At 44.6% G+C, this 15,504-nt stretch overlaps 1 protein-coding gene across 1 annotated transcript in view; it reads left to right on the top strand.

Annotated features, from left to right (window-relative positions):
- LOC140190498 (TOG array regulator of axonemal microtubules protein 2-like) overlaps window positions 1–15,504 on the top strand; it is an 89,805-nt gene that overhangs the window by 32,262 nt on the left and 42,039 nt on the right. Inside the window, exons 4-6 of the mRNA XM_072247132.1 lie at window positions 4,186–4,349; window positions 9,147–9,220; window positions 14,150–14,316. Of these exons, the coding sequence (XP_072103233.1) occupies window positions 4,186–4,349; window positions 9,147–9,220; window positions 14,150–14,316 (405 nt within the window). The remainder of the gene's footprint in view (window positions 1–4,185; window positions 4,350–9,146; window positions 9,221–14,149; window positions 14,317–15,504) is intronic.

Raw genomic sequence — 15,504 nt, 5'->3', positions numbered from 1 at the left:
GCCAAGTTTGTAAAGAATGCTTAATCACAGGGTATAAATTTAAATTAGCAACTTTAGCTAAGTGTATAGGTAAAGCAGCTCCCAATAACGAGGTTAAATAAAACTGTTTCCCCAGCTATGATTTTCTCCCAACTATGACTCAGTGATGCCCACGACTCTAGCTGCACTATGAGATTAACTGCCTTATTCCATATACAGTGTGCATTCAAATATAATACCTTCAGTCCTATATTCATCCCCCTTGTAGATTTTTCCCCAATATTACACTTCAACACATCCAACTGACTGCAATTTTGCCCTGTCATCTGCTGGTCCTTCCTCACAGTCTCACTACACACTGCATTTACTTGTATACTCACTGTCCCATCCTCAGCCCTATCATTCCCATTCCCATTCCCCTGCCAAATTAGTTTAAATCCTCCCCAACAGCCCGCAAGGGTATTGAGCCCCTTGGGTTCAGCGGTGGCTCATCTTTTTTGTACAGGCCACATCTTCCCCAGAAGGGATCTCAATGATCCAGAAATCTGAAACCTTGCCCCTGCATCAGATCCTCAGCCACCCATGCATCTGCACTATTATCCTATTCCTGCCCTGACTAGCATGTGGCACTGGGACTAATGCGGAGATGGCTCTTCAGCCTTTTCCCAAACTCCCTATACTCACAGCACAGCTGGTCTTCCCCTTTTCTACCTATGTCATTGGTGTCAATGTGCACGCAACCTCTTGAGAATATTCTGCAGCCATTCTGAGACTTCCTTGACCCTAGTACCTGAGAGCCAACACACCATGCTAGGGTCTCTTTTGCAGCCATAGAAACTCCTGTCCATCCCCCTAACTATCAAGTCTCTTATCACTATCTCTCTGCCTAACTTTACTCTTCTCCACTGAGCCTCAGAGCCGGCCATGGTGCCACTGGCCAGCCTGCTGCTGCTGTGCTCTGATAGGTCATCACCCCCTCCCTCCGCACAGCATCCAAGGGGGTATATATGTTGCTGAAGGGGATGACCACAGGGAACCCTGTGCTGACTGCTTACTCCCCTTGCTTCCCCTGGTCGTCACCCATCTACTATCGAAAGCCTGCACTCAGGGTGTGACCACCTCAGCTAAAGTCCCATCTGCGAGGTTTTCAGCCTCCCAGATGGTCCGGAGTATCTGGAGTACATCCAGTTCCAGTTCCAGCTCCATTTCCTTGACCTTGTCAGTCAGGAGTTGAGGTTGTCTGTACTTCCTGCAGATTTAATCACCGGGTGACTATTATGTACCCTGCAATCCCATGTAGCACAGGAGGAGCATTCCACTGTCTTAACTACCATCCTGGCTACACTTACAGTCATAAAGTCATAGCAGACTACAGCACAGAAACAGGCCTTTTGGCCTATCTAATCCATACCAAAACATTTAAATTGCGTACTTCCATTGACCATGACCCTCCATGTGCTTCTAAACTTCTCTTAAACCTTGAAATTGAAATTGCGTCCACCACTTGTGCTGGCAGAACATTCCACACTCACACTATCCTCTGAGTGAAGAAATTCCCCTCATATTCCCCTTAAATATTTCACTTTTCACCCTTAACCCATGACCTCTGATTTTAGTCTCACCCAATCTCAGTGGAAGAAGCTTGCTTGTAATTACCCTATCTACACCCCTCATAATTTTGTATACCCCTATCAAATCTCCCCTCAATCTTCTTTCTATGGAATATAGTTCTAGCCTATTTAATCTGCCCCTATAGCTCAGGTTCTCCAGTCCTCGCAAATTTCTTCTGTACACCTACAATCTAATTTATATCTTCCCTGTAGTTGGGTGACCAGAACTGCACACAATACTCCAGATTAGGCCACACTAACTCTTAAACAACTTCAACATAACATCCCAGCTCCAGGGAAGACAAAGTATTGGAGAAATTAATAGAACCAAAGAGCAATAAAACCCCAGATCTGATGATGCATATTTCAAAGGTTTTGAAGATGGGGCTTTGGAGGTAGCAAGTGCACTGGCTGCAATCTTCCCAATTTCTGCAGATTCTAGAATAATTCCCTCAACACAAACTAAAAGGTGACAAATGTAACCTTACTGTTTAAAAAAAGTAAAGCAAAAATGATAGGTTTTTGATGTAAATTGTGGTATAAATATTAGTCTCCAGAGGTGGGATGACTCCCTGGATCTTACTTAATGGCTCATGCATCCACGTCAGTCTTCAGCAAAAACTTCCATTTCCTTAGCTCCTCTGAAATGCCAGAAATTTCCCACGCTCCTGCACAGCAACATCCGAACAGAGCATTGGCCCCAGAGCCATACATGACAGTTCCTGGCTGATGATGAAAGGCTTGATTAGAGGTAGTTTTAAAGGAAGAAAATGAAGTGGAGAGCATTAGGGAAGGGAGCCCCAATTCTTAGAGCCCAGCCAGTAGTGGAGAGGTTAACTCAGAGATGATCAAGAGGCCAGAAATAGCGTACGGGTCACGGAGGGTTACAGGACTTGCAGAGTTAACGAGCTCCAAGACCATTTAAATCTGAGTTAAACCTTGCATCTAAGACAAGAGACCTCCCCATGTGCTTTAATAATGATTTCCACATGTCCTTACGGTGTGGAAAGAAGCCCTCAGCCTATCGGATCTTTGCTGGCTTACTGAGAAAAAACACAGCCCTCCCTGATTTTCCCAAAAACCTGCCCTCCCCACCTTACCATCACTATCCCACATATATTTTGGGCAACTTACACCAGACAACTAGCCTTCCAACACATACTGTAAGTTGTAAGACCTGCCCTGGTTGGTCCTCCTAAAGTGCAACACTCAACCTTGCCTACATTAAATTCCACCTGCCATTTCTCCAGCTTCTCCAGATCTTGCTGCAAACTCTGATAGTCTTCCTCACTGTCCACTTCACCCGCAATCTTGATATCATCCACAAATTTGCTGATCCAGTTTACCACATTATCTTCCAGACCAATGATAATGATGTCAATCTGCTCTTGTATTGTAATGTTTCTTGACAAAGGAGCAGGCCATTTGTCCCTTCATGTCTGCACTGGTTCTCTGGTTCTCCCATATGCCCTATGAAAAACTATATGTACCATATATGTGCACTATCATTTACCTACACCAAAGATAATCTACAGTGACGATTAACTTCACAACTAGCACATCTTTGGGACGTGGGAGGAGACTAGAGCACCTGGAAAAAATGCGGATTTACAGAGAGAACTCAACGCACACAGCACCCAAGGTCGGGATCGAACCTGAGTCAAGGGAGCCGGGAGGCAGCTGGAGTCTCTGCAATGGCACTCCGCATAAGGGCCATAGTGAGTGCAGCAGTTTAGTGATTGTGCTGCCAACAAACCCATGATGTTGGACCAAACACAGAGCGCTTGAGTTTAAATCCAGACCCAAACTCCAGTCCATAGTCAGTCATGGTTAATCACAATTCTAAATGTCACCCTCTTTATCAGATCCCAGTTTGCGATTATTTGGCCTATCCATTCTATATATAAACCCCCTGAGACCACCAGATAGACTCTGCTCCATAATCACTCCCAAGCATCCATTATTCTACAGCACTATGCAAACTTTAGCTTGTGCGCCGAAGACTTTGGCACAGTACTGCATTTGTCAATGTGGAACAGAGACCATGTTCGTAAATCCAGCGGGAGCAATGGAACGGTGAGGGTGGAGCATCACGGGAGGGGCGTGAGACAGGTGGCAGAGAAAGAGTGCCAGGGGTGGGGGGGGGGTGGTGTAGGTGCAGAAACACCCAGCTCTGGGACACCAGGCCAGGTCACTTGATTCTGAACAATTGATTTATTGATCACCACTAAATGTCTCCCTGGTGTTTCCCTCTCCCTTCCCCTTTTCCCAACCATGATTCCCCTCTCCCTGCCCCCTTCCCACTCTCAGTCCACAATAGAGACCCAAATCAGAATCACGTTTATCATCACTCACATATGTCATGAACTTTGCTTTTGTTTTTGCAGCAGCACAGTACAACACGTAAAGTTACTACAGTTCAGTACAAATTCTAAAGGACCCAATATATGTGCCTAAGACTGTGACACAGTACTGTCTGTATAAACAGTGAACCCCTGAAGTAGATTCTGGTCTGTATTCACTCTTAGGTATTCAGTTTCCTATTATAAACTATCTGAGCTTCCTGATTCCAGCCAGCTTCCTGCTTCTTGTTTAGGTGAAGATCTCCCTTCAACACCTGAGGAGCAGTGCTGAGAAGAAGCGGAAGTTACTTGGTGCCAGCTTATTTCAGTCTTCAGTTCAGATGCCAAGTTCACTGGAGAGCAGCTTCCAGCCACTGCTTTCCAGACCTATGCAGTCAGGAGCCCCCTCTCAGACAACGTAAGGCACCGAGGAGCACTCGTTCACACGGTCATTGTATTCAGTGTTCCCAAGCCATTATACACCATGTGATGTGTGAGGTAATCATTGCCCATCACTGAAAGGGAAGCTCTAATTATGGTTCATTCACTAGAAACATTTGACAGCGGCCAGAGACACAAGGGATCCTGCAGGTGCTAGAAATCCTCAGCAAAATGCTGGAGAAACTTAGCAGGTAAGGAGGCATCTCTGGAGGGAAATAAACAGTTGATGTTTCTGGCCGAGACCCTTCATCAGGACTGTGCTATGTTCTCCTACTCTCGGGTACTAGTTCTTCCAACAAACTTCTGGGGTCAGTGGGTGCTTTTAAAAGCACCCATTATTCTGCTTAAAGTTCATCTCAGAAAGCACCAGCCCGGCATCTTCAGAGGTCCATCTTGTAGCCCAGTGGACAAAATATTGGGCCAGCAGCCAGAGTTTTGGACCATTGCTTCAAAGTTGAAAGTTCAAATCCCACCATGGAATTTTAATTTTGAGGAATTAAATAAATCTGGAATCATAGGCAAAATTACCATCAGAGTCAAGTTAAAAATAAAGAGTCCATTCAATGTTGTCCTTTGGGAGAGAAAGCTGCCACCCTTACCCAGTCTGTACTCTAGACCTAGAACTGTGGTTGACTCTAAACAACTTAGGCATCAAGAAGGCAAAGACTGCCTACACACAGAAATTCCAGCAATACCTGTCTGATAATGATCCCCAGCATATGTGGCTGGGCATCAAGGGCATTACTGACCAATTAAGGAAAAACAGCCTCAACTGTATCAGTCACACCTCTCTCCCTGACGCTCTAAGCAACTTTTAGGTACACTTCGGGGCTTGCAACATAATGCCGGCCACGAAAGTGACTCCCCTGCCAGGTGAGTAGCCACTGTCTGTAACATCAGTAGATGTGAGAAGGACTTGGCAAAGAACGTCAGAATGTCAGGCGTTTGTCCTATACAACATCCCAGGCTGAGTGCTCAGGGAGTGTACACACCAGTTCACTGAAGTCTTCATGGACATCTTCAACATTTCACTCACATAGCCAGCTGTGCTCACAAGCTTCAAATCAGCCACCATCATCCCTGGACCAAAGAGCTCAACACCTTCAGAGCTAAACAACTACCACCCGATGGCACTAATGCCTGTCGTCATCGAGTTCTTTGAATGGCTGGTAATGGCAGATACCAAAATCTCCATTCCTGCCACACTGACACTAAGCAATCTGTCATGCACCTCACCCTAGCACACCTAGAAAACAAGGATATTTATGTCAGAATGATGTTTCTAGATTTCCGTTTGGCATTCAACACAATTGTCCCACAGAGCTTGGTGAACAAACTCCTGCTGTTCAGTCTAAGTACACCCCTACACAACTGGATGTTGGATAGTCAGGATGCACTACCGCACCTCCCTCCTCATCATCCTCAACACAGGTGCCCTCCGGGGCTGCATACCGAGCCCACTGCTGTACACTCTGCTCACATGTGAGCGCGCGGCCAAAAACCTGAGCAATCACATCTTCAAGTTCACTGAGGACATGACAGAGGTGGGGCACATCATCAACAATGATGAGAAGACCTACAGAGAGGAGGCGGAGGAGCTCGAGGCCTGGCATCAGACAAGTAGCCTCATCCTCAATGTCAAAAAGACAAGGTCAGGAAAGCTCACCAACACCTCTACTTTCTGAGGAGGCTGAAGAGAGCTGAACTTCACACAGATGTGCAGTAGAGAGCATCGTTACTGCTTGGTATGGAAACTTTGTGTCTGGGGCACAGGAAGGCTCTACACCTGGTAGTCAAAACTGCCCAACGCATCACTGGCACCAGCCTACCGGATCCCATCCACTCTGCTCATGGACTGTTTCACCCACTCCCATCAGGGTGGAGGCTATGTAGCATCCATGCCAGGACCACCAGACTCGCACAGTTACCTTCCCCAAGCGACAAGGCTGATCGACACCTCTACTCACTAACCCACCCCTCCACACCCCCACCACCACTACTTTATTATCTCCTGTTATTTACCTTATGTATAGACACTCCTGTGCCCAGCATAACTTTATGGACAAAGAATCAATCTATGCATATAAGCTTTAATATCCTACCACCAAACATATCTTTACTTCCCCCCCCACCTACCACTCTCTGTTTTCCAGAGGAATCCACAATTCACTTGTCCATTTGTCCCCACCCACTAATCTCCCTCTTGGCACTTATATCTGCAAGCGACAGAAATGCTACATATCCTCCCTCACCTCCATTCAGGGCCCCAAACAGTCCTTCCAGGCGAGACAACACTTGGGTGAATACGTTGATGAGACCCAATGTAAATTGGCTACTGCTTTGTAGAGCACATCCACTCCATCTACCAAAAATAGAAGTTCCCAGTGGCCAAACATTCCCATTCCCATTCCAACATGTCAGTTCATGGCCTCCTCTTCTACCACGATTAGGCCCCTCTCAGGGTGGAGGAGCAACACCTCATATTCTGTCTAGGTAGCCTCCAAATTAATGGCAAGAACATTGATTTCTCCTTCTGGTCATTTTCCTCCCTCTTCCTTCTTTTATTCCCCACTTTTTCCTCTTACTTCTTCTCCTCACCTGCATATCACCTTTCCTTGGTGTCCCTCCTTCTTCCCCTTCTTCCATGATCTACTCTCCTCTCCTATCAGATTCCTTCTTCTATAGCTCTTTACTTTTCCCACCCGCCTGGCTTCTCCTATCACCTTCCAGCTAATCCTCCCTCCCCTCCCCCAACCTTTTTATTCTGGTGTCTTCTCCCTTCATTTTCAATCATGATGAAGGATCTCAGCCCAAAATGTCGACTGCTTATTCATATCCATAGATGCTGCCTGACCAGCTGAGTTCTTCCAGCATTTTGCATATGTAACTCTGGATTTCAAGCATCTGCAGAAACTGTTGATGATTAACTGTTAAAGCCCATCATATCAATGCAAAACATTCTCAAATCACATGTGGAATTGTGGTTTAAATGAAATCTTATTTACTGTGCTCTAAGAAGCAAAAATCCTCCCATATTAATAATACAGGTCAAAAAAGATATTGCTTCCTGAATACTTTTGGGTGCATCTTATTGATTTTGGGCTGCTGATCATGAAAATCATCACGAAATTTCCCTATCAGGCACCACTTTTTGAAATCAACTCTATTTATTGTTTCAATTAATAATTCCAGTCAGAATAACTGATGCTAGATTAAGGAAGGCATTTTTGTTGATCCACAAATCAAACAGGTCATCAATGACGGGCAATTCAAAGAACTTCTAGTGGGACTGGAGAAAATCTCATGGAAGGCATGCAAGGGTGTTGTTGAAAATTTTCTTGGCTGCTACAGAGTGCCATACTAAGTAAAATTGGTTGACAGCATGCTTCAAAGATACAAAACCATGAAGTGCAACACTTCACTAAAGATTCATTTTCTGCATTCCCATTTGGACTTCTTCCCTGCAAATCTTGGCACGGGCAGTGGCGAGCACGGTGAAAGATTTCACCAGGGCATTATGGTCATGGAGAAATGGTTTCAGAGCAACTGGAATCCATCAATGCTGGTGAATTATTGTTGGACACTTAAGCGAGAAGCCTCAAACCTCATCTGAGTTCAAACGAAAATTTGAAAAACGCTTTTACCTTTGTTGAACCATTGCAAAGCATCAGCACTGTTATGCAATTAAATGCAGTATACTCAATAAAAGTTAATTTCTTGTTTCTCCAAATTTCTATATGAGCCAAGTAGTCTGAAATTATATTTGTGTTCAGCTTTAAGAGTACTAACATAACCACAGAAAAATTCTGATGAAGCAGCACATTAAAAAAACTTGTTGTCCAGTGTAATAATTTGAACTTGGTAAATCCTTTAGCATCATACTCTACAATACCACTGGAAAAATTAGCAGCAATGAACCAAAACCACACGTGGAGTTTATGAAGTGAATTAGGAAATGACATTAAGAAGCAACAAAAGTCTTTCTTATCCATTTTCAAAGCTTGCTTATTTTTCATAGCAAGTGACTACAGAGAAAGAATCTCCTCTCTCCAACCCCCCCCCCCACCTTTTTATTCTGGCTTCTTCCCCCTTCCTTTCCAGTCCTGATGAAGGGTCTCTGCCCGAAATGTTGGCTGTTCAGTCATTTACATACATGTTGCCTGACCTGCTGAGTTTCTCCGGCATTTTGTGTGTGTTACTCTAGATTTCCAGCATTTGTAGAATCTCTTGTGTTTAAGCAATCTTATGTACAGTATTTATATTTATTGTGCTTTTAAAATTATTGTTTCTGAGCTGCATTGGATCCAGAGTAACAAATATTTTGTTCTCCTTCACACTTGTGTACCTGAAATAACATTAAACTTGAATGTTAGTTATTTATTTTTGTGTAATTTATTGTAAATTTTAGGTCCTGCAGTGTTCCACTGCCACAAAACAATAAACTGCATGATATATGTCAGTGATATGAAACCTAATTCCAAGTCCTGATTCTGATCAGTTTTAAATTTTCACTTGTGGAATGGAGCAGAAATGAGCTTGCTCTTTCTTGTCTCACTGCAGCACTGCAGGGGTGCTGCACAGTTGCCATCTTTCAAAGGACGCATTAGCCGCAGCTTCTGTCCGCTTGCTCAGGTGGATGTTGGTGCTTGTGGGAGCTTGCTATATTATAACACTGACTGCACCTCAAGAGTTATTAATTGGCTGCCGAATGCTTTGAGATGTCCAGAACTGATGGAAGGCACAACATAAATGGACATCTTTCTTTGCTTATTAGAGCCCTCTCTGAGAGAGAGACAGTCATACAGGGGCCAAGCTCAGACTCTGAAGAACGGAAGTCTCTAGGTCCAGGTAAGATTCTACTTGGTGGTTTGTTGTGAGGCTGGTTGGCTGGGTGTAGCTGAGGAAGGCTCATTATGGAAAATATCCTATAACAAAGGGGACATGGTTTCCCAAGTTTCTTTCTGACATAGCAGGAGACCATTCAGCTGATCGAGCCTATGCTGGCTCTCAAAGCAATCCCATTAAGCCAATTCCTCTGTAACCTATTCTTTCATACATGCTCATTGCCCAGTCTTCCTGTTACCCAACTACAGTAAGTTACAGTAGGCAACTTGTCTTCTCAACCTTTCGGTGTGTGGAGTACCCAGAACAAACATACACTGACATAGGGAGAATGTGCAAACTCCCACACAGACGGCATCTGAAGTCAATATCAACCCAGGACTGCAACACAGCTGCACTAACTGCTGCTCCGCTGTTGCACCCCATTGGGATAAAGAGTATACAATCAATGTAGCTCAAACACTTGTGTTTTGTGCACAGTCATTCCGCCAATTTTGAAGATAAACATTCAGTCAGCTGCTTAAAACTTCTTTCCTGGATGGTAACTGTAACACATTGTACAGTCGAAACATCACATGCTTGTGGTATAACATGATCAATACTGGGGACGATATGCTGTCCATCTATTTCCTGCTAGCTATACGCTCAGTAGGCAGGCTATTGATGAATGCCATTGTAGCAAGTGAACAACACACGACCTGCTGGAACAACTCAGTGGATCAAGCAGCATCTGTGGGGGGGGAAACAATTGTCCATGTTTCGGGTCAATCCCCTGCATCAGGAGTTCCTCCAGCAGATTGTTGCTGCAGATTCCAACATCTGCAGTCTCTTGTGCCTCCTTAGCAGTTGAGTATCTCAACCAGACCTCGGTCACTGTGAGCAGCTCCACAGGAGATCAATTACTCTCTCCTGAGGTCTGAGCAGCTCCTCTGCTACTGAAACCTCCAAACGTGCCTTTGTTAGCTTCATCTCGATGAGTGCAATATGTTCCTGGTTGCCTTCCAATGCCAGTCAGAGGGCATCAGAAACTTCCTTCACCTAGAACAAAGCACCAACTCTCATCAAGCTGTCACCCCCTGCTCACTGATATATTCCATATTCTTGAAGTACTCAACTTTATTTTCAAATCCCTTTACCCTTCCCTGTCTCTGTGCTCTCCTCCAACCCAACAGTCCACCTAGATGTCTCCTCTAATTCTGGCCTCATGATTATTGTGAATTTGATCCCACTAACTCAGCTGCACACTCCTCCATCTACTGCAGTACTAAGCCTCAGAAATCCCTCCTTAATCTTGTTGTACCTGTTCCTTCTTAAAGCCAATTTTTTTGTCTAAGGTTTAGGTCACTTGCACCAATGTTTCCATCAGTGGCTTAGTATCTATTCAGACATTGTGGGCTGTAGTTTGATGTGGTCTGGATCAAGGGCTCTTTGGGGGCTTCTACTGAGATTTATAGGAAGATGCTGTTTCCTGCTTGGCGACACCTCCAACAGTGTCCTTAGGTCAGCTAGGGGTCATCAGCCAGGGACCACCCCTCATCACCGCTCACTCACTTAACCCTGATACATCTCCTGGGGGAAGGGCAGTAGCAGGGACATCTCCCTGCCATCTCCTGCACCTTCCAATGGGGTTAGTCAGTTCCCCAATTTCTGTCCCTTCTCCTCAGCCACAGCCAAAGGCTGCCCTTTTCTGCCTCTTCAGCCAAATGTCTGGTGGCCTTCCTAAGCCTGGCTCCATATCATGGAGTAACCTTATCATTGATGTGCTGATGAAGCCCTGGCATCCGACTTCCACAGGGTAGATGATGGTCCTCCAGCCAATTTCCTTACACTCCGTTGCAAGGTCTGAGTATGTATTCTGATATTAAATGAACCTTTGAATGTTCTGCTGCTTTAAAACTGTCATATGGATTCAGGCTGTTGGAGTCACAGGCCTGAGGCAGAAGACTTGCTATGTGACCCCATTTATAGATGCACAGTTGGCAATGTTTGAGGGCATCCCATGACTGTCCCATCCCATGGTTGCCATGCACAATGTGCAGATGTTTTAACCTCACAGACTTGAGAACAGGCCCTGAGGCTGAGGAGAGGGTACAGAAAGGATTCACAAGGTGGTTGCTAGGACGTGAGGGCTTGAGTTACGTGGAGAAGCTGGATAGGCCGGGATTGTTTCTCTTGGAGTGAAGGATGCTGAGGGGTGAACTTATATCGGTTTATAAAATCATGAGGGGCTTAGGTGGATGGCCACCGTCTTTTTTCAGGGTAAAGAAGTCTAAAACTAGCAGGCATATGTTTAAGGTGAGAGGCAAAAGATTTAAAGCAAACCTGATGTTCAGGTTTATCACACAGAGAGTGGTGGGTACGTGGAACGAGCTGCCAGTGGAAGCTGGTAGAAGCAGGTGTGATAACAACATTTCAAAGACATTTGGACAGAAACATTCTGGAAGGATATGGGCCACATACAGGCAAACGGAACCAGATTAGCTAGCACCTCGGTCTGTATGGATGAGTTGAGTTGAGGGGGCTGTTTCCATGTTGTAGAACTCAATGAGTCTATAACTGAAGTACCTAATTTACAGCTGATGTTGAGGATGTCTCTGCCATTGGACTGAAAGGGAAGGGAAGGAGCAGGAGCTGTGTGAGTCCAGCCCTGATGACTGAAGCAGAGCAAAACCCCTCTCCAATGACAACCTGTCAGAGCACAGGTGAGCTGCACATTTGGCCAGCCAGGTAGTTGGAATGATCAGTGCAGGTACCATTGGGGTATTGCGTGCTGTACCTCTGAGCAGAACGCAGGATGGATTTCTGGTGAGCAATGTGGACTGCTGGGGGAGAGGTGTGGCCATGTCCTCCTTCCACTGAGAATGGCTTGTCGATTCCACCAGCTTCTTCATCAGGGTGAGGAAAATCTCCCAAAGCGAGAGAATGCTTTGCAACACTCAGGACTTTAGTGCCATCTTCCTTGTGAGGCAATCCTCGACCTGACCAAATGGCTCATGGTGGGCAGAACATTGGGTGAGGACAGCAATAGAAAGGCCAATTACATCAGAAAGCAGTTGTCATGGTGTTCCCCTATTTCATGACAACCACCGAGGCTAGGATTTCTTTTTTCAACACTCAAGCCTAATAACTGCTTGAAATTATTTTATTGAGAGAAACAGCACAGAATGGGCCCTTCGGGCCCTTCGAGTCACACTGCCCAGCAACTGCCAATGAGCCTGATTTACCCTAATCTCGGGACAATTTACCCCACCTTGTACACCTTTAGATGGTGAAGGAAACTGGAGCAAGCTGAGAAAACCCACACATTCCATGAGGAGGACGCACAGAGTCTCCTTACAGTACGGAGCCGGAATTGAACTTCAGACTCCAATACGCTGAGCTGTAATAGCGTCATGCTAACTGTGGCACTACTGTGTCATTCCACTATACCCCAATATACCCAGAAATAATAGCTAGCTAATGTAATCATTGAGTTAGAAGATAGAACAGTACAGAACAAGGAACGTTTCTGCCCAAAGTGCCTGTGCTGACCATGATGCTGGATTAAGCAAAATCTTTCCAGCCTGCACATGATATCTGTCCTTCCATTCTCTGAACCTGTATGCATCTGTCTAAATGTCTCTCTTAAACACCACTATCATGTCCACTTCCACCACCATACCTGGCGGTGCACACTCACGTTAAAAAAGACTCTTGTCCCACACATCTCTCTTTTATCTGAGTTGAGTTCGAGCAAGATATCCAGAATGAAAAGGAGGGCAAAACTAGCAGGAAATGTCTGTGTGTGTAATTACAGAACTGGAATGTTTGCAGATGATCCTAAGTAAATATATCGAGTTCAGTATGTAATTTAAGGATGTTTCTCAATGATTAGTGCTGAGTATTTAGTATTTCTGTAACATTTGTGTAATCTTGTGTATATATATTGGTTGCTTAAGCATTCTTGTTCATTTAAGTAATTAATTATGTGTTCTATGTAAAATAAGTTAATTGGATACTTCATCACACCATGATTAAAGACGAAATTACATCCACATTTCAGACACTCACATCTTCCTTTGAATTAGTTTAATGTTTCTAAGTTACAGAACGTAACAATTAGTACCTGACACTGCACCAATGGCAGACTGTCCCAGCCAAAAAAGAGAGCGTGCACAGTGTGGATACAAGCCCTTCAAATGCATGCTGACCACAAGGCATCCGTTTACACTGATCCTCACTAATCCCATTGAATGTTGCCCACATTACCATCGATTCTCTTCAGATTCTATCACTCACCTACACACTAAGGGCAATTTACACTGGCTAACCAACTCACATGCCTTTGGGACATGGAAGGAAGCTGGTTCACCCAGAGTAATCCACTTGTTTCCAGGGAATACATGCAAACTCCCCACAGTTAGTACATGAGGTCAGGACTGAATTGTGTCACCAGCTCTGCTAGTGCACCGCAGTGCTGTCCTTAGAAGGAGGGTTGCCAGAAAAATCTTGCTGTGGATAATGAATGGTTATTCTAAAAAAACTTTCAATAAGGTTATCTTTCTTCATTAACAAATTTTATTCAAGAGCTTTACTCCTAAGATGCCTACAGTTAAAGAATCCTCTTCATCTATTATCAGTTCTTTTCCACTATAGGCTTAGGTGTGATTGGTGATGTCAGACGTGGTTCAGTAACGCTGCTAACAGGTCTTTAAGGACCAGTTGGCACAGGTTCTTGGAGAATCAGATGCTAGGAGCTCCAAAGTGTCCAATTTGTTAATAGCATCAAATGCAAATTCAAATCTCAATTTAACATAGGGGTTCCCAATGTTTTTATGCCATGGACCAATGCCATTAAGCAAAGTGTCCATGGACCCCAAGTTGGGGAACCCTGATTGAACAAGGTTAATGACAACTCTTTCCTACCGCTCATCATCTCTGCTATTACATCATCAGGGCACAGTTTGATTCAGAGTTCACCGCCATTGGCTGAGAAGGTCAGAGGGAAAAGGTCACCGACAAGCCAGACAACGGTCATCTCATTCAGGCTGAGCACGGAGCTGGGTCCAGATGTAAGCAGACAGGTGTTTGTGGAAGGAGAGGAGGCAGAGGCTGAAGAGAGGGTGAGTAATTCATAACCTGTAGCACAGAAGGAGGTCAGTTAGCCGATCATGCCACGTGTTTGAAATTGGTAACAATCTGCTGCCTCTTTGATATTGCCCTGCCAATGTTTCTTCTTAAGTGTTGATTAAAATTGCACTTGAAAGCTTTGACTGAATTTTCCTGCTGCTCTCCTGTAGGCGGTTCATTCTAGGACAGAGCAACACACTTTCACCAGCACTTTAGAACGTAAAAAGCAGAGTGGGTTAGAGCAAATGGATCCAAGGACAGATGTGAACAAATAGTCAAAAACAACCTTACAGTTTAGTGATGCTGTTAAAAATGCAAACAAATGTGATCTGTAGGTTTATTTCCAGGGATGTCAGGTACTCTGGTCACAGCTTTCTGTCCACAATATATTGTAATGTGGACTTTGAAGTGTTGGTGAGACTACAGCCAGAATCCCGAATCTTTTTCCAAGGGTAGAAATGTCAAATACTAGATGGTGTAGTTTCAAAGTGAGAGGGGGAGAGTTTAAATGGGATGTGTGGGGCAAGGTTTTTTACACATAGAGTGGTGGGTGCCTGGTGTGTGCTATCAAGGCAGGTAATCGAAGCAGATATGATAGTGCCATTCAAGAGGCTTTTAGATAGGCATGTGAACCTGTAGGGAATGGAGAGATATGGATCATGTGCTTCATTCCTTTCATTGCATGAATATTCATGTGCCTCCCTAGAAGCCTCTCAAAAACCCACAGGAATCGGACCAAATAGACTGTACCTGTGCTGTATTGTTTAATATTCTGTACTCCACGATTTACAACAGGGGTTCACAACTTTTTTTTACGCCATGGACCAATACCATTGAGCAAAGGGTCTGTGGACCCCGGGTTGGGAAGCCCTGATTTGCAAAGACAGCACTGCAGTCAGGCTCTAAAGGATGGTGAGGCTGAAAACAGAGGATGATGGAGAGCTAACAGAGCTGTTTAAAACCATGAATGCATTGGAGGTATATTATATGTGAAGAGAATGTTACCAACATCAGTGTTTCTGAGGAAGTAAGGGAAGTCTTTCCTCGTAAAGTGGTTAGAATATGGAATACAAAATGCTGAAGGAACTCAACAGGTCAGGCAGCATCTATGGGAAAGAGTGAACAGTCAACGTTTCGGGCCGAAATCCTTCATCAAGTGTCTCAGCCCAAAACTCTGAATG

Source organism: Mobula birostris, chromosome 2, assembly GCF_030028105.1.
Source record: "Mobula birostris isolate sMobBir1 chromosome 2, sMobBir1.hap1, whole genome shotgun sequence".
NCBI classification, from domain to species: domain Eukaryota; kingdom Metazoa; phylum Chordata; class Chondrichthyes; order Myliobatiformes; family Myliobatidae; genus Mobula; species Mobula birostris.
The sequence above is the reverse complement of the archived record's forward strand: the minus strand, read 5'-3'. Positions and strand labels throughout refer to the sequence as shown.